The sequence below is a fragment of the Phyllobates terribilis genome, unplaced genomic scaffold, assembly GCF_046119375.1.
Source record: "Phyllobates terribilis strain yellow unplaced genomic scaffold, ASM4611937v1 Scaffold_11__3_contigs__length_659146591, whole genome shotgun sequence".
Lineage (NCBI taxonomy): Eukaryota > Metazoa > Chordata > Amphibia > Anura > Dendrobatidae > Phyllobates > Phyllobates terribilis.
The window spans coordinates 55,247,527-55,267,688 of NW_027362771.1; the positions used below are offsets into that span (position 1 = coordinate 55,247,527).

The following is a 20,162-nucleotide window of genomic DNA, read 5'->3' on the forward strand; positions in this document are numbered from 1 at the left end:
TATATTCATAGGTTCTCTTCCTCCTACTGTAAAATGGGATAAGCGGTCCTACAAACCATGAAAATTAATATAAATTCATTCATGACTTTTATTAGACTTTTACATTAGTTATGCTTTATATACATGTATATACATAAACCTAGACAACTGTTTAACTGCCTTTACTCCATTGCTCTGTTATATTACTTTAGGGTAATGTAATAATGAATCTTAATAATTATATCAATAAAACGATCACTATTCGTGCGGTTATGTGTCTGCATGTGATCTTTCTGAATTATTTAGAGAACTTTTATACTGTTGACTGCTCTGTGGCCTTGATACATTTTGGATAGCCACCTCTGTTTTTCTGTCCTGGCGTTGTGGATACATGTGGCATTGTGTGGCATTGACTAATTCTTCAAGTTTCAGCTCTAAGCAGAAGTTATTCAAGACCAGACATTGCAATATAAGCATGGCTAGGGTGCATTCTACAAGTTATCATGTGGTCTACATGGTCTACGTTTATTCAGAGTAATTCACGACCATTGCAGTGGCTGCGGTTGTGTCAACACATTTGCTAAAACTGCAAATTCAATGTTAATGATTAAACATGTTCTATTTTAGATGGGTTTTTTTTTTCAAAGACCGTGTCAGATCTCATCTAGAATTAGAAAAGATTCATCAAGACTCGTTTTATGTTAGCTTGTAGTTTTCCATTGATGTCCACAAATAAACCGTTCTATTGGCATGTTAGAACTACAGCCCACCTTGCTTCAGAAAAAATATAAGTAGGTCAGCTGTTTTGAAAGACTTTATTTTTTTAAAAGAAATTTTATTGCTAGAAACTGACTTCTATTTTCTTATACTGTTTTCACATTGTGTAATTGTTTACGCTCCAATTTGTGACTTAGTCGGGGGTGCTGTCTGAATCACATTTTTAGGGGATTTAGAGGGTACCCCCAACAGTCTTTCAGCCGGAGGCTAGACCCAATGCAAAATTATCGCTACTGTGTTTGTTTTGGTCATAATGTATCATCTCTTGAGCTATTGTATGTTCCTACTTTCAGTGTTGCCGCTAACCACAAGCAAAACTTGATGACTGTTGCCAACTTAGGCGTAGTTTTTGGCCCTACTCTACTACGCCCACAAGAAGAAACTGTAGCAGCCATCATGGATATCAAATTCCAAAACATTGTGGTGGAAATTATTATTGAAAACCATGAAAAGGTAAAACTATCTTGCTTTCTTTCGTCCATTTTTTTGTCTTAAACTACCTAAGAAAGCTATATTGATCATAAAACAGCATAAAAGGTCTTTTAAACAAATGAGGATATTTTAGGATGTGAAGTTAAGTTTAAAGGGATTGTCCAGTACTTTATATTACCCCCCCCAATGTATCCCCCTGGGCCCCTAAGAATTTTTGTAATTACCTTACATTGCAGATACTGTGCTATCACTGGCCGCTCACAGGCATCACGTGACCCCCGGCTGCAGCCGGCTCTGACATTCGCTGATGTCACGACAAGTGCTGGCAGCAGCGGGGGGTCTCTGTCTTCTGTGTTCCACGGTGGATGCCAGGCTGTGAGCGGGGTTACCCCCCCGCGTCACACCCGGCATCCACCGCGCTCTCTGCCTCTCCCCATTCATTGGGAAAACGCACGGTGGATGCTGGGTGTGATGCGGGGGTAACCCCGCCCACAACCCAGCAGCCACCTCCGGGGACCCCAGCACTGAGTCATGGCTCACTTGTGACGTCAGCACGGGGTCACGTGATGCCAGTGAGCAACCAAGGATAGCGCCGCTCACAGGCAGCAACAGCAACGTAAGGTATTTACAAAAATCCTTCGGGGCCCCGGGGGGATACATTTGGGGGTAATATAATGTACTGGACAACTTCTTTAAAGGGAATCTGGCAGCAGGTTTTTGATAATCATTTGAGGGCAGCATGAGGGCTGAGGCTGAGACATCGGTCAAATTTCTGCAATGTGTCCCTTATTAAGCTGTGTGCTGTTTCAATTTAATGAGTGTTTTATCAGCAGATTATTATCAGTGCCAGTGCCCCAGCGTGCATCCTGTTCCTGCCATGCCACCAGCACTGGTTAGCAGCTTAATGTCAATATACAATGTACACAGAAAGCTGCTAATCAGAGGTGTGGGAGGGGTTAGCTTTCTGAGCTCTGCTATCTGCTACATATCTGGAATCAGGGTCTCTTTCCCTACATTGTGCTGGTCTCAGATGAGGTAGCAAAAACCTGTTGACAGATTCCCTTTAAGGCTGCATCCACAAACTCCATGTCACAGACCGGCCACTGGTCTACCAGCAAAATCTCATAGGCCTGTATGAGGCTGTCAAATTCATGTCAGGAGACCCATGGCCAGTCTGTGTAGCAGCCTTATACAGAAAAATAAATGTATGTCCTAGCTAAATAAAAATGTAAGTAATCCACACCTTGATTGAGATACGTAACTAAATTCTATCCTGGCTTGATTATTTTTCTATTTCTTATCAAAATTGGCTATGAACTTCATTAGTATTCTGTCATTCCATTATGACGTGCTCCATGACATAATGGTATAGTGTCCGCGACTTTGGAGCAGGATCAGAAGTAGAAGCCGCTTCACAGAGAGCAGATGCTGGCTGTATCATATAGCTGGCATCTGTCTCCTATTGGTGCCAGTGGGGGACTGGAGTACAAATAATGTGACTTTTCGCAAATGAGGAATCAAACAAAAACATCAAGAAACCTTTAAATATTGTGGCGAACAAAAAACACAGGAAAACATAAAATAGACTTAACATAAGGCAAATGGAAAGATGAATTTGGAGCAAGCTAAAAAGGCACCAAACACCAAAAGCTCAGCAAAAAAACAGGCATTAATGCAATAATGATTCTGGACTCCATTTGTTTGGTATCATACAGATTTGAAAGATCATGTTGCCAGGGAATTTTTACCACACAATGCACGTCCTAAATGGTAACAATGTGGGAGTTGCTTTTTTTTTTCTTCACTATTTTACATCCTTTAGAATTTTTTTTTACCTGTGTTTTAGTACTTTGTTTGATAAAAGCAATAGCTATAAGTCATTCCAAAAAAAAAAAGCCCTCGTACTGCTGTGTCAATGGAAAAAAACACATGTTATGGTTCCTAGAAGAAGTGGAGGAAAAATTTAAGCGCAGTATTTATTTATTTCACTCACTTTTATAGCGTCATTAATTCCACAGTGCTTTACAGACATCTTCATCTCTGTCCCCAGTGGGGCTCACAATCTAAATTCCCTATCAGGATGTATTTGGGGTGTGGGAGGAAACCGGAGAACCCGGAGGAAACCCACGCAAACATAGGGAGAACATATAAACTCCTTGCAGATGTTGTCCTTGGTGGGATTTGAACCCAGGACCTCAGCACTGCAAAGCAATAACTAATAATGGATATGTCCTCTAGACATTGAATAGCTGAAAACGAAAAATAATTAACAATATTGTATTAAAAACCAGTGTATAATATTTTTATTGCATGTATTTTAATGCAAACACTTGTTCTCAACCTCAAAATCTTACACACAATTTTTTCTTCTTCAAATATGTAATTGGAAAACAACTATTTTTCTGACACCCATGACGGCACAACGAGAGAGGGAATCCGCCCTTCAAGGACAGGAAACCTTCAAGATAAAAAGGGCGGTGCCTCTCTCCGTCTCAGTGGTTTCCTGTCCTTGATGGGGGACCTTCCTTCTCGTCGGCGGCGACAGCTGCAAGATCTTCTTAGCTGGGCCGGGGCCGGTCGGTTGTGGCAGGGCACAGTCTCTGCTGTGGCTGGTCCCGTGGGTCCTGGGAGCGCCGACATGTGGTCTCCTCGCGTGCGGGCGGGGGTTTGCTGCACCCACACATCATGGTAGCTGGCAACCCCGCGTCCCGGATGTGACGTCACGGGGCGCGACCGGAAGTGACGGACCGGAAGTCGCGTCCCGATGACGCGCGCTGGGACTTCTGACCCCTTTATGGGGGAGGTACCGGAAGCTGCGGGAATGCCGTCCGGTGATCTCCCTGGCACAATGAGGGTACTTAAGGGTAGATCACCGGCTGGGCAGGGGCGCAGTGCACCGTAATGGCCTCACAGCAGCCCTCCCCACCGCATCATCAGCAAGAGCAGCAGTCCATGCTGCAGCTGCCCGAGGAGATGGAGCAGCCGCAGCAGCCTCGGCACCAGAAGCGCACCCAGGACCAGCGTCCACCGCAGAGCAGAAGCAGTGGGCGTTCTGTGACACGCAGCACCAAGGATTCAAGGTCCAGCCGGCATAGTTCATGCAGGATCGATGATTCCGCGGTCTCCCGATGAGAAGTGTCGGATACCGTCCTGCCTCCCGTTCTGTTAACCTGTTTTTATCTACTGGGTGGTGAGTGAGCTACGTATTAATGTAGACTTTTTCTGTTTTGTCTCTCTCTCTCCCTCTCCTTCCTCCTTTATTTGGTCAGGATGTCCCTAAGAAATGTACGGGGAAATCCAGTACAGAGTATGTGCCCTATGTGAACGGGGTCTGACTAAAGACTGGCCCAAAAAGTTATGCCAGCCATGTATTGAGGAAACCATTTCGGAGGGAACCCCGGATTTTGCTTCAAATTTAAAAACCCTTATTAGGTCTGAGGTGGAAAAATCGCTAAAATCGTTTTCCCAGGCAAAAGAAGCATCCCAGACCCATAGAGCAAAAACCCCACCCACCCTATCAGACTCTGAATCCGACGAGGGAATGCTGGATGACTCCACTGACTCTTCCTCTTCGGATAGCGAGGCAGGCACAGGTCATTGTTTTCCCCTAGAAAGTGTTGATAGCTTAGTAAAAGCCGTCAGGTCCACAATGGGGTTAGTTGACCAGAAGGCAAAAATATCGGTACAGGATATTATGTTCGGTACCTTGGATCGGAAAAAACAGAGTTTTTCCGATTAATGATAAGGTTCAGGGACTTATCAAGAAGGAGTGGGATGGGCCTGAGAAAAAGGGTCGCCTTCCATCCTCCTTCAAAAGGAAAAGGAAATATCCCTTTAATGAGGAAGATACCGCTTCCTGGAATAAAGCCCCGAAGCTGGATGTTGCGGTGTCCAAAGCTTCTAGAAAATCTTCTCTCCCTTTTGAAGAGACAGGGATGCTGAAGGGACCCACTAGACCGGAAGGTAGATACCTTCCTTAAGGGTACTTGGGAGTCATCAGCGGGGGCATTGAAACCAGCCATAGCTGCAACCTGTACGGCAAGATCCCTCATGGTTTGGTTAGACAGGTATTGAAAGGAGCTGCGGCCTTCTTATCAGACACCTCTGCGGATTCCGCCAGATTAGCGGCAAGATCTGCGGCCCTGTCTAATGCCGGCCGTGGAGCGATCTGGCTGAAATGTTGCCCAGGGGATATACAGACGAAAGGAAAGCTATGTTCTCTTCCGTGTGAAGGAGATTTTCTTTTCGGTTCCTCTCTTGACACAATTCTTCGAGAAAGCAGGTGACAGCTAAAAAGGATTTCCTAAATCTTCCTTCTCAACTTTTAAGCAGTCCTTTTGGAGGAAGAAATTTGGCCGCAGAAGGACATCCACAGAACAATCTAGATGGGAAGATCGTTCCAGAAAAGGGAAAGGGTTTTTGTTCAGCGGGCCCTCCCAGGATAGTCGCAAACCCCCAAAATGACACTCTATCCCAGGTGGGAGGGAGGCTCTCTCTCTTCCTTCCAGCCTGGGAAAGGATCTCTTCCAGCAGGTGGATCCTCAATTTAATAAAATCAGGATTAAAACTGGAATTTCTGAGGAACCCACCAGAGAAATTTATTCTGACTGCCTTAAGATCCTTTCTACCAGAACAGCGGGCACTGGAGGAAGAGATTTCAGGTCTCCTGCAAAAGAACGTCTTACTGGAGGTATCACCACAAGAGAAAAGAAGAGGGTTCTATTCCCCCTTATTTCTTATAAAGAAACCAGACAATTCATACAGAGTCATCATCAACTTGAAAGGCCTGAACAAAGTTCTGAATATTCCATCATTCAAGATGGAAACAATAAAATCAACGATAAGCCTTCTATTCCCCGGGTGCTACATGGCAGTGTTGGACCTAAAAGATGCAAATTACCATGTGCCAATCCATCACGACTTTAAAAAATACCTCAGAGTAGCCGTAACTGTACAGGGAGTCGTCAAGCACTTCCAGTACAGAGCTCTTCCTTTCGGCCTAGCAGTGGCGCCCCGCATATTCACAAAACTTATAGCAGAGGTTGCGGCTCATCTCAGGGAGGAAAACAGATCATTCCGTACCTGGACGACTTCCTAATAGTGGGAAAATCTCACGATCACTGCCTGGCCCAAGTGGATCAGGTGTGCACCATCTTAAAAAACTTAGAATGGTGTTTAAACCTAGAAAAATCAAATCTAATCCCGCATAGAACTCAGATCTTTTTAGGCCTTACTCTGGATTCGGTTCGACAGGAATGCCGCCTGCCCGAGCTTAAAAGAGAGAAAATAAAAAATTTAGTTTCGACAGCCATAACAAACCCAGTAATGACTCTCAGGGGGGCCATGTCTCTGCTGGGGTCTCACCTCCTGCATTCCAGCGGTATGCTGGGCCCAATTTCATTCAAGGGAATTACAATGGGATGTCCTAAAGAACGAAATCATCCTCAGGGGGCATTTGGAGGGCAGATAACACTCCCTCACAATGTAATTCAGTCACTGTATTGGTGGTTAAAGACAAACACATTCCAGACAGGCGTCCCCTGGGTTCACCAAATTACCAGAGTTATTACTACGGACGCCAGCCCCAAGGGGGTGGGGGGCGCATCTAGACAACCACCCGATACAGGGGACTTGGTCAGAGGAGAGTCTGGAGTCTTCCAACATGTGGGAACTACGAGCAGTAGAGAAGGCACTAGTCAGCTTCTTACCCCTTCTACGAGGACATCACATAAAAATTCTGTCTGACAATCAGGTCACTGTGGCATATGTGAACCACCAGGGGGGAACTCGCTCAAAATCACTAATGCAAGCTGTGGGGAGGATATTTTCTCTAGTGGAGGGAAAAGTTCTCTCTTTAAATGCCCTTCATATCAGAGGAGAGGACAACACGAAGGCAGACTTTCTAAGTCGCAGGCCACTATTGCAGGGAGAATGGACTTTAAATCATTCAGTCTTCCGCCAGCTAGTGGCCATGTGGGAGTCTCCAGAGGTCGACCTGTTTGCGACTCGTCAGAACAGCAAATTAAAAAAGTTCTGCTCACTGAATCCCACGGAAAACCCTCTAGTAGTAGACGCCTTCCAGTGCAGATGGGATTTCAGTCTGGCCTATGCCTTTCTCCCAACGTGCCTAATTCCAGCAGTGTTGAGGAAGATCCGGGAGGATCAGGCTCGAGTGGTCCTCATAGCCCCCTTCTGGCCCAAGAGACCATGGTTCTTTTGGCTGAAGAGCATGTCAATCACGAACCCCTGGATTCTTCCAGAGATTCCCGACCTTCTTGCTCAAGGTCCTATATTCCATCCTCAGGTGCAAGGATTGCACTTAGCGGCCTGGAACTTGAGAGGTCGTTGCTAGTGGGTCGGGGTTTCTCATCGAATCTAGTTACTACTCTTCTAGGTAGTAGGAAATCAATCACTACTAAAATTTACAGTAGAGTCTGGAAGAAGTTCTTGTCATCTCAGAGATTCTCCCTGGAGGGGGGTTTCCATAAAGGCCTGGAATTTCTTCAAAAAGGGCTGGAAAAAGGCCTAGCGGTTAGCACCCTAAAGGTCCGAATCTCTGCCTTAGGGGCCTTGTATAATTATAATCTGGTCGGTAAAAAATGGGTTTCCAGGTTCGTGAGGGCGTGCAGTAAAGCCAAGCCAGCCCCTATAATAAGGGTCCCTTCTTGGGATTTAAACTTGGTGCTAAATGCGTTAACAAGTTCTCCCTTTGAGCCCCTTAGCTCAGGGTCCATAAAATTACTCACCCTAAAAGCGATACTTCTTGTGGCCTTAACATCAGCACAGAGGTTTAATGAGTTACAGGCTTTATCTGCAGATCCACCTTTTACCTTCGTTCTAGACTATAGGGTAGTTTTGAGACCAGACCCTGCTTCCTACCTAAGATTGTATCTAAGTTTCTTATGTCTCAGGAAATAGCCCTACCATCCTTCTGTCCTGAACCAAAAAATAGCAAGGAGGAAAGATTTCATACCTTGGATGTCAGGAGATGCCTTATACATTATTTAGCATCCACAAGTTCATGGAGGAAGGATAGGGCTCTATTTGTCTCCTTTCAGGGCTCCCGAAAGGGATCAAAGGTCTCAAAAGGCACTCTATCAAGGTGGATCCGAGAAGCCATCACGCTGGCCTATACGGGATCAGGCAGAGATCCTCCTAACAATCTGAAGGCCCACTCTACTCGGGGAATGGCTGCTTCCTGGGCAGAAAGAGCGGACGTGCCCATTGAGCAAATATGTAAGGCGGCCACATGGTCATCTCCGTCCACTTTCTATAAACACTATAGGCTTGACCTTTCTGCCTCCTCTCACATTTGGGAGAAGGGTTCTGCAGGCTGTGGTCCCTCCCTTACATACCTAGTTCTCTGTAATTCTCTCGTTGTTGATGTGTTTGTAGAGGAGCTCTCTATTTAAGGTAAGATATACTGTGGCAATTGAGCAAAAAATATTATAATACACTAATTGCTTCTATACTGTGATCTATTTTGATTTTAATGAATCCAGAAATTATTTTGACAGTGCATTTTTGTACACTGGGCACAATGCCAGAACATCAGGGACCAGATTACATTTGAGTAGATTAGTAAAACCACAAGGACAAATTATTTGACAGAACAAATACAAGATAGTCATTAAACATGTAATTAGACCAAGAACATTATTAAAATATGGTGTTTATGTGTGCAGGTTGCCAAGAAGTATATAGATGTTTTCAGAGGTTTCTTTCTGTAAGAAAGATTGGAGGATACAGTGGCATCAGCTTAAAAGTTCATTATTGATTAAGTGAAACTTGAACTTGCATTTTAAGACCAATTAATCTCAGATTGATCAATGCAAGCTTGGCTCATAGTTCATCCAAGGGCACTGACAGATCAATGTGTGGTCTCTGCATACATCAGCTTGGAAGCAGCTGAAAATTATAGCCTCCCTACGATCTCTGTGAATCATTGTAGGCTATGAAATTTAAGCTATCCTTTCCAAATTTTTGATGGTGTTATCCATATAACTAATAACCTGAGACGCTCCGAGTATTCTTACTCCTTGAAATCTTTGATGTTCCATTTTTACCATAGCATTTGTGTCTGCCTTCATTATTCAGATTGTCTTGGCAATATTTTTTGGCTACTCTTCTAACCATCTTAAAGAAATGTGGCTAGTTTTTTTTTGTTATATAAAGCTGGCTCACTGGGTGATGTGGATCCCCTAAGTCCATGGTCCGGGTCGGCACACGAGCCATAGGCGTTGGTGCAGCAAGTGGTCGAGGCACGCAGGACACGGAAAGCAGACAGGAGACCATTAACAGAGGTAATGGATACCTCAGACAGATTGCAGTTACTGAAGACCTCGGGCAGCTTGCAGAGTTACTGAAGACCTCGGGCAGCTTGCAGAGTTACTGAAGACCTCGGGCAGCTTGCAGAGTTACTGAAGACCTCGGGCAGCTTGCAGACAGAACTCTGGAGTAACTTGAAAGTCTGTGAAAACCATGGAAGCCACAGGCAGCTAGGAGACGGTCAGGAAAATCTAGCCAGTTAGCAGTGATGCTTAAAGCTGCAGGCATGTAACTCTGGGACTGGAAACCACAGGTGTCTTGGAAGCTGTGGACGGGAACTGTGCACAGAAAAACTAAGTCATGCTGGAAGGTCTTAATTCCAAGAGACAGGTGTGTGTCTTGGGAAGCTTTATATAGGCCTAGGAAGCTCAACACATGGGAGCATGCGTGGCTACTTGCAAAGCCTGGTGTGGAGCACAAAAAGTCTAGTGGACTGCGGTAAGGGAAGCAAAACACTGATACCAGATGGGTGTAACAATACGTTGAGCATATGGTGGATACTAAAAGTACCTTGTTTTTTTGTATGTAAACAAAGAGGCATTCTTAACATTTTAGCTAGACTTCACACTTCAACACATCAAGAATAAGGACCCACCACGCAAAAGACAAGACCTCATATTGCTCGAATGATATTAATATTAACAAGAAATGGGTCTGAGAGAATGGTGACACAATCTAATTTTTTTTTTTTTTTTACAATTTTTTAATTTTTTTTTAAAGCCACTAAAATAATAATAAAAAATATGTTTGGTATGTGCATAATCGCACTGTCATGGAGAATCATGTTTTCCAGTTATTTTTACTACACAATTAATGTCATAGAAATAAACCTCAAAAAAACAAAAGAATTGGTGTAATTTCACCACACTTAAAATTGTTTTGCCATTTTCCCTTACTTTATACCGTAGAATGGATGTTTTCATACAAATCTTCAACTCGTCCCACAAAAAACAAGCCCTCAAATATCTTGCCACAAAAATAAAAAAGCTAAGGCTTTTTGAGAAAAGAGAGTAAAATGTGAAAACACAAAAATGAAACTTGGCTTCATTCCTGAGGAGTCAATCGCCCTGACAGCGAATACACTTGAATCCTGTTTTTCAGGGCTTCAGTTGGAAGCCCCAATGAAGCCACTGAGGTGTCGCTGAAACGTCATGTGAACTCTGCCTTAATCACTTGTAGCTGAGATCTGTAGAAAACCTCTTCGCTAAGCTTAATTTGTATCTTCTCTCTGTTGATATGACCAATTTGCTAGATGTTCATCACTCAAAACTAAAAAATCTATGGCCACAGTTATTAAGTGATGTTATTTTAGACAGTGTTCAACTTAATGCTCAAATTATTGGTAAATGTTGTGACAAATTTATGACCATATTTTCCATCTTTGACAAATCTGTCAGAACATTAATCTCATTTTTTGCATTGGTTAAAAGTGTGTTATTTTTCTTCTCCAGATGCTGTGTGGAGTGTGGAGCAATATTTTTTTCTTTGATTTTTTTTTTTTCCCCTTAACTTTGTATTTCATAGATGTGTCTAAATCCTTACCAAGCAGCATGCCAGCACCCACTTCTCACTTTTACAGACTGCCAAGCCAAGCGCAAATAGTTAATACATTTGTTATAGTACAGATTTAAACAATATTTGAGTAAAATATTCCAAATGTGAGTTTTAGCAGAAGCACTGTTGATCATAATAAGATAAAGCAAAGTCACCTTAGCGATCCCTGCTCATGTTCTGCACATCCTCTACAGCTGCCTTGGTCTCCTGCTTCCACTGCTGCTAAAAAGTGGTCACAGCTGCTTGTAAAGTGTTAATCCGAGTCTCTTGATGAGGCCATGGCCCCACTATCAGTATTTTGTCAGTATTTGGTCAGTATTTTTTCTCAGGAGTGGGAGTCAAAACCAGGTGAGGAACAATCAGAGAAAAGGTATAATAGAAACAAATCACCAATTCTGCATTTATCACCCACTCCTGGTTTTGTCTCCCACTCCTGAGAAAAAATACTGACCGAATACTGACCAAATACTGATAGTGTGGCCGTGGCCTAATGCTGTACAAAGCCTGCAGCAGCTAAAACACACAGTAGAAGCTGTGGGATTTTTGTATACTGCTGCTTATATCCTGCTTCTCCTCCTATATATGGTTCCATTTTGTATTACCATATGCATAACTACATTCCTCATGAAGTAAGAGACTCTTCTGTGTTTACATGGTGTACTGCCCCAGTCTCTACCCACACAGTGGCATACCACCCAACTTTTGAAGAACAGAAAGAGTGACACATCATGTGGCCCTGTGGCAAATTTTGGCCAAACCTCAATCCACGCCCATTTACCATTAGCTTTCTCCTCCGGCAGGAGGAGTTGTTAGAGGGATGCTGGTAATGAGCGCCTGCTGAATGCCCCTCAAGACTGCAGGGCACAGACCCAAATCTAGGAGACTCTGCTGTATCCAAGACAGTTGGGACTAGAGATGAGAAAATGGATTCAAGGGACTCCAGTTCAGGTTCCAGGTCAGTGCTACCTGGCTGCTGGACAGGAGGCCGTGAATCTTTAAATCCTGCAGCGTCCCCGGCACGGCTTTTTATCACCCAGGGCAGCGCAACGTCATCTGCGTCCTGCTCATTTCTAGTTGGGACCTGTGGATTATTTTTTGTCCTTCATTCACAATCGGATCCGCCAGAACTTCATCATCTTTATGTAGCGTCACTATATAACATCTGGCTTTTTGGTGTCTATAAGACCTAATTCACACGTTGCAGAAATACTGTGTTTTTTGTTTTCAGAAGATGTTCACAGCAAATTATGCAATAACAATTTTTTTCCCCCTTATTTGATGCGTTTCTGGTGCAGATGTGAAGCCGCGTTTTTAATGTGCTTTTTATAGTACAGAAAAGCTTTGATTTTGCACTTTATAAAGTATCTGCATTTTTTTAAGGCTCCACATAGAAGCATCTAGGGAAAAAAAAGCACCAAAAACGCACAGTTCAACAGCGTCTTTTTTGTTACAGTAGTTTTACGTAAATGGTATAAAGAAAAAGGGGGGAGACATATTATAAATACACTGTAATATAGACACAAACGAGCAAAATAAAAGCGAATTTTAAAGGGATGAAAGATATAGGCAAAATAAAGGGTGGAAAGGCTTAAGGATAAGAAGGGGAAGGAAAAATTTGGCTTATTAAGGAAAATGGGAAAAAAAAGGAAAAAGAAAAAATGTAAGGGATAGAAGGAAAATGAAAAAGATTGGTATGTACAGGATAGGCAAGGGAAATGGGTTATGATACACATATAAGATATCTTTTATATATAAAACATTTAAGAGGTAGAAGTGGAAGAAAAGGAATGGCAAAGGCAAGGAAAGAAAAGGGAAAGGAAGATCGCATGTAGAAACAGGTGGAGAGACAAGCAGATAGAGAAATATTAACTTTTAAATAACGTAAAATACTATTTGTTGTAGCTGGCGCAGTTCTCATCAAATCACATCCACTTTGCTTGGACAGTTAAACAGCAGAATTTTTGTGCAGAAAATATGCAGCATTTACGCTACATATGAAGACTGTCTAAATTTTGCAGCAAAGTTGAAGTGATTCCATGAAATCTCCGCCCTTTGTGGTCTGAAGACGCTGCTGAACTCTGTGGTTTTGGTGCATTTCTCTCTATAGACTTCTTCTGAAAAAAACGCATAAAGAGAAAAACGGCGTTGCATTTTTAAGAGCAGAATCAAAGCTTTTCTGTAATATTAAAAAAGTGTTAAAAACTCTGCTTCATATCTGCACTGAAATTGCATCAAATAAGGGGAAAACACACGAAAGAAACGCAACAAACATGCAAAAATTAGAGAAGATTATTGCGTTGTGTGGTGCGGACACCTGCATAAAAGAAGCAGCAGAAAGAACGCAGCATTTACGTGTGAACACTTCCTTAGTATTACAGTTTTATTACATTTTTTATGGGTTTAATAGAGAAAAAAAAATTACACCATTTTTTTTACATCATTTACTAGTCCCAGTAAATAATCTTATTGCTATGTTGTGCGGGTCATTACGATTACAGGGACACCAAATATATCCATGTTATTTGCTGATTTTTAATTTTCATTATTTGAAAATAATTGCATTAAAAATGGCTACTTTTTCATCATCATGTGTTTTTCATTATTATTTTTTTAGTAATTTTATAAGATGAGAAAAATCTCTTATTCTCCCTGTAGAGTAAAAATGCATACATTGTACACAGCAGTGTATTTCTATCAGTATAATCAGCCTATAGTCAGATTCTGCACTAAAGATCCAAGTACATGAAATTCTCATCATTACATCACTAGAGCGTGTGGCTCAGCACAATAAAGCTCCTATATATCTATAATGTGAACTTTGTGGGTTCAAGACCTGGGTAGACTCCTAAAAAAAATAATTAAAAAAATTTGTAATTGCTTATTATTTTTACTACTTTTAGGCTAAGTTCCCACGATCAGGAACAGCAGCGCTTTGGACACAGCATCCAATCACGCAGGTAAATCCACATGTGTTTTCTGAACCATGTGGATTTACCGCATCTAATGATTTATATAGGGAAGACCAGCATCTCCGCAACAGAAATTGACATTCTGCGGCTCGTAAAGCCGCGCCGCGGGTGAGTTTAAGCAGCGTCAAATAGAAACACGGCGGGCATGGGTTTTCTATAAACCAATCCACTGCGCTTGTAACGTAGAACTCAGCGTTATGGATGCAGCGCAGGTGAGCTGCATCCAAAACGCTGCCAATACTGATCGTGGACTCATAGCCTTATAGGAACAAATAAATCTTTTTCTTCACCTCAGTATACAAGCACCATAAAAATACATTGTTATAGACAATGTATTTCTATAGAGATGTATACTCTGCTTCTGGATTAATTTCCTGCAATATACACTGCTCAAAAAAATAAAGGGAACACTCAAATAACACAGCCTAGATCTGAATGAATGAAATATTCTCATTGAATACTTTGTTCTGAACAAAATTGAATGTGCTGACAACAAAATCACACAAAAATCATCAATGGAAATCAAATTTATTAACCACTGGAGGCCTGGATTTGGAGTCACCCCCAAAATTAAAGTGGAAAAACACACTACAGGCTGATCCAACTTTGATGTAATGTCCTTAAAACAAGTCAAAATGAGGCTCAGTATTGTGTGTGGCCTCCACGTGCCTGTATGACCTCCCTACAAGGCCTGGGCATGCTCCTGATGAGGTTGCGGATGGTCTCCTGTGGGATCTCCTCCCAGACCTGGACTAAAGCATCCGCCACCTCCTGGACAGTCTGTGGTGCAATTGGTGCAAGTGGATGGAGCGAGACATGATGTCCCAGATGTGCTCAATCGGATTCAAGTCTGGGGAACGGGCGGGCCAGTCCATAGCTTCAATGCCTTCATCTTGCAGGAACTGCTGACACACTCCAGCCACATGAGGTCTGGCATTGTCCTGCATTAGGAGGAACCCAGGGCCAACCGCACCAGCATATGGTCTCACAAGGGGTCTGAGGATCTCATCTCGGTACCTAATGGCAGTCAGGCTACCTCTGGCGAGCACATGGAGGGCTGTGTGGCCCTCCAAAGAAATGCCATCCCACACCATTACTAACCCACTGTAAAACCGGTCATGCTGAAGGATGTTGCAGGCAGCAGATCTCTCTCCACGGCGTCTCCAGACTCTGTCACGTCTGTCACATGTGCTCAGTGTGAACCTGCTTTCATCTGTGAAGAGCACAGGGTGCCAGTGGCGACTTTGTCAATCCTGGTGTTCTGTGGCAAATGCCAAGCGTCCTGCACGGTGTTGGGCTGTGAGCACAACCCCCATCTGTGGACGTCGGGCCCTCATACCATCCTCATGGAGTCGGTTTCTAACCGTTTGTGCAGACACATGCACATTTGTGGCCTGCTGGAGGTCATTTTGCAGGGCTCTGGCAGTGCTCCTCCTGTTCCTTCTTGCACAAAGGCGGAGGTAGCGGCCCTGCTGCTGGGTTGTTGCCCTCCTACGGCCCCCTCCACGTCTCCTGATGTACTGGCCTGTCTCCTTGTAGAGTCTCCAGCCTCTGGACACTACACTGACAGACACAGCAAACCTTCTTGCCACAGCTCGCATTGATGTGCCATCCTGGATGAGCTGCACTACCTTAGCAACTTCTGTGGGTTGTAGAGTCCATCTCATGCTACCACGAGTGTGAAAGCACAACCAATATTCAAAAGTGACCAAAACATCAGCCAGATAGCATTGGTACTGAGATATGGTCTGTGGTCCCCACCTGCAGAACCACTCCTTTATTGAGTGTGTCTTGATAATTGCCAATAATTTCCATCTATTGTCTATTCCATTTGCACAACAGCATGTGAAATTGATTGTCAATCAGTGTTGCTTCCTAAGTGGACAGTTTTATTTCACAGAAGTTTGATTTACTTGGAGTTATATTCTGTTGTTTAAGTGTTCCCTTTATTTTTTTGAGCAGTGTAGATGTCAAGATAGCCAAATTCTCCTGTCTCTGTCTTTATGGGCTGTAGCTCAGTGGTTAGAGCAGCAGCCTGTGAACGATTTGTATGTACACTCTCACACTGTGATGTGAGTTCAAGTCCCACCGGATGAGACCCAATAACAGGAAGGAGAAGAGGTGAATATATAATTTAATTTATGCTATGCAGATAGCTCTATGATTGGGAGCTATAGGGTCGTATCTTCAGCTCAGAAGCGGTAACGCTCACAGAGCTGTCAAAGTAGTGAGACAGTGATCTTTGTCTTAAAGAACCAATGCTAATATTACTAAACTAGTGAGAAAAAGTGTTAATTTTCCTACTAATACAGTCCTGCTCATCGTTTTTGGCACCCATGAAGTTTAAGTACATAATGTGGAATTTCTCCTGAAAAAAATGAACCAAGTGAAACAGTTTTTTTTGTATAGAGCACTCATATTAAATACGAAAGAGCAAATGATAAACAATAATTTAAAACAAAAACAATGGGAGGGAAAAATGGAAAAACCTAAAGCTTGCGGTGTCACTGGTATTGGCACCCTTTACATTACATTCCTTTAGTATTGAAACACATTTTGACTCGCCTGTGGTAAATCACAAAAGAGATTCTCACCTGTGATTGTCGGTGCCCACGTGACATGAATTGGCCAATGAAGGATGAATTCAGTGTTTTAAAAAGCCACATGGTAAGCCCTGTTCCTTTGTCACAATGCTGAAGCCAAAGGAGCTGCCTGAGGACATCAGAACTGCTATTATTAGTAAACACAAGACTTCCAAAAGGTATAAGGCCATCTCCAAAGACCTTGGTATCCCAGTTTCAACAGTGCGCAATGTTATTAAGAAGTTTGTCAAGCATGGAACCGTCAAGAACCTCCCTGGATGTGGGGGAAAGAGGCAACTTGACAAGAGATGTCTTCGAAGGTTGGTGCGAATAATGGAAAAAACACCACGTCAAACATCTAAAGACCTGAAGGCCAACCTAGAACAGTCTGGGTTCATGGCTTCAACAAGTACCATATGCCGCACACTAAACTAAGGAGAGCTTTATGGGTGAAGGCCAAGGAAGAAACCATTGTGAAGAAAAGACATAAAAAGTAATGACTGATCTTTGCCAAAGAATACCTTGACAAACCACAATCCTTCTGGGAAAACATTCTGTGGACAGATGAAACAAAAATAGAGCTTTTTGGCAATGCAAAGCACCAGTTTGTTTACAGACGGTGCAATGAAGCTTATAAGGAAAAGAAAACCTTACCAACAGTTAAGCATGGTGGAGGATCCATAATGCTGTGGGGTTGCTTTGCTGCATCTGATACTGGAGGCCTTGACTGTTTTAAAATGAAAGGGTGCCAGTAATGGTGAGCAGCACTGTATATTTAAGAAAGTTTAATATTTCTTCTTCTTTTAATTTGCGATTGCCACAAGTGGCAAACCAAGTTTCATGCATTCAACATGGTAAAGCTTGAAAACTTTTCATCAGACAAATTTAAACTGTCGTCTTTGGAAATATAAAATCACCATCACTCACTTCACAGACTGCTGTAGGTCAGGTATGGTCAGAAGCCAAAAATTGTATGCCTAAACTGCGTTTTTTTTTTCTCTCTCTTCTTTCTACATTCTTAAATATGGCTCCTGTGAAAAACAATGTTGTCAAAATATTTGTCCCTCCTCAATTTCTTATATTTTTCTGAATTTTCACATCAGAATACAGACTGTTTAGTATTAGATGTAGATGACCAAAACAAAATATTGTTTTTACATTTTGACTACATTTACAGAAAAAGAAAAAATGTTATTCAGTAGAAAAATCTTCTAAAGGGATTCTAATACATCTTAAACAGAAGCACCCTGGTATGGAATTTGCACAGTTCTAGGACCAGTCTATCCATTTCCTTCAAGAGCCTGCCGATGTGGTCAACTTTGTAGCGGGCAACCCCATTGCGCCTACCCAGCACAAGACTGCCGGTTACCGCCAAGCAGCGGTTTACAGTTCCATTGCCGAGAATTCCTGCACCAACTCTAGTGAGTACAGTGTTGTCTCGACGCTAACACAGCAAGTAAATGACTTAACAAAAAGTCTTGCTGTGCTGTACCACGCGGTACAGACTCTAAAGCTCGCTTCCAGCCCAGAAGTCCTGCCGTGGTATAGACAAAAGCACCTGCCACCATCCCAAAAAAAGTACAACCATAGGGATCGAAGGGCCACCGACAAGTTTGATCCACCCGGCCAACCTGTCTGCAAACGGAGCAACTCCTCCAGTAAAAGCAAGGTTTTTTTTTTCCTGTTGCACCTGAGATCTGGACAGTGCTTATTGAAACAGGCTGATCCTGCATCCCTTCCTCAACTATTGTCACGCCAGGTGTGAGTGCAACACTGAGGGGAAAGGGAAAGGGAGCCTATACCCTAGGGAAAGGGGGAAGAGGTGACATCCTAATCTGGACTAGCCTCACCCTGTCTCCCCCTAACGTCCCTATGCAGCCTCCTCAGCGGTAGCTGATCACGTGCCTCATCCTACTATCCCTGGCGTAAGGCTATAGCTGGGGGTGGAAGGAGATGAGCTCTAGTCAACCTCCGCTAGCACTCTAAAGACAAAAGGGGAAGACAACACAGGGGAACAACAACTCAACTTTAGAAGAACTCCAACAGGCCTATAGACTCCAGAGAGGACGTGATGCTGCTTCAGCCAAGTTCCAAGTAGAAATGCATATAACCGGCGACGCCCACCTAGACACACCAGGTATATATACACCCAGACTAAAGGGAGGTAATCGCTGGGTCCTAAACATAGCCTCCTATCTAGGCAGCTGTCTGCATTGCCAAACGTGGAGATCTCCTGCAAAGCATTACAGGGTGACTGTTTGTCACCTCTGACACACCCGTGATAACTATCCCCTTTTTATTCTGCTGAGGATGGCCCACCGGCCAGTGAGACGACCGTGACCGTTAGCCGCCGTTACGCCCTGGCTCGGTGGAGGCTGGACCATACATTAAAACGAAGAACACTTGGAACAGTGATGAACCTTTTAAAAATTTTGAAGAGTTCATGGATGACTTATCCAGAGGGTCACAAATTAATCCAGGGAAACATCTAAAGAACTGCAGGCATTTGTTATTAGGTAAGGTAAATCTATATAAGATTTCACAATTAAAAAAAGAACACTAGACAAAAATGTTATACACGGGAGACTTGCATAGAAGATGCAAACTAACATTGGCCAAAAAGGACAGGCTCATTCTGAGTATGTAAAAGAAAAGCTGATGACCTACTATGACCACAATTTAGATAATATCCTTCTGTCTGAGAAGTTTAAGGTGGCTCTTTATATAAGACATTGCTCCATTAAATCAATCTGGCATAAAAATAACACATTCTATCTAAATAGTTTCATGCCAACAATCAAACTTGATGGCGGAAATGTGATTCTGTTGGACTTCTTTGCTTCTACGGACCTGATCGGGGAATGTCACTTGTGACCTTCACCTCAAGCGCAAGTCCATGTATGGGAATAAATACGTTTAGATTATATAGTGCTGAGTAATGATCCTGAAAGAGGTTGGTGATATCTTTTGGATAATATATCAGGGAACCCAACCTATTTTAAATGGCTTACACAGTCTGAGCGTTAGAGCGTTCTTGAAGAAGCCTGGCCAGCGGGGTGTGAGCCCTTTTCATAGTAGCATTGCTTGGAGTAAAGCAAATACAATTTTTCACATTGCTAAGTTTCTTAAATGTACACAGGTCTTTACTAATCAACGCAAAAAGGAGACAGTGGGCTTAATAATAAATTTAATTTCTAAGGATCTAATAGTAGTCCGAAGTTCTGTCTCTCTAGTCATCCTCACCCTTAAAATGAGGAATGAGGAATCAAAGCAATATGTTGATCCCAGAGAACAGCTTTATGGGCATCCCATCCACGATTTGTTTGTTCTCACAAAATGAAATTGATCTATTTAAATGGAGATGCCATAGTGTTGGGGCTCTTCATCAGGGATTCATTTAAACACCAGTGACATACCAAAAAAGGGGAAGCAAAGGAGGGAAGAGAGATTACCACAGGGGGCATGATTAACTAGGCTCAATAACGACATTTTGGAGTAAGCAGAGAGTAAGGGCTTTCCTGAAAAAAATTTGTATTGTAGA

The 20,162-nt window shown here is 42.9% G+C and overlaps 1 protein-coding gene across 3 annotated transcripts in view; it reads left to right on the top strand.

Moving 5' to 3' along the window:
* ARHGAP26 (Rho GTPase activating protein 26) overlaps nt 1–20,162 on the top strand; it is a 608,729-nt gene that overhangs the window by 324,784 nt on the left and 263,783 nt on the right. For all 3 annotated transcript variants that reach the window (XM_073651266.1, XM_073651268.1, XM_073651267.1), the window contains exon 18: nt 1,050–1,209. In XM_073651266.1, coding sequence (XP_073507367.1) covers nt 1,050–1,209 — 160 coding nt within the window. The remainder of the gene's footprint in view (nt 1–1,049; nt 1,210–20,162) is intronic.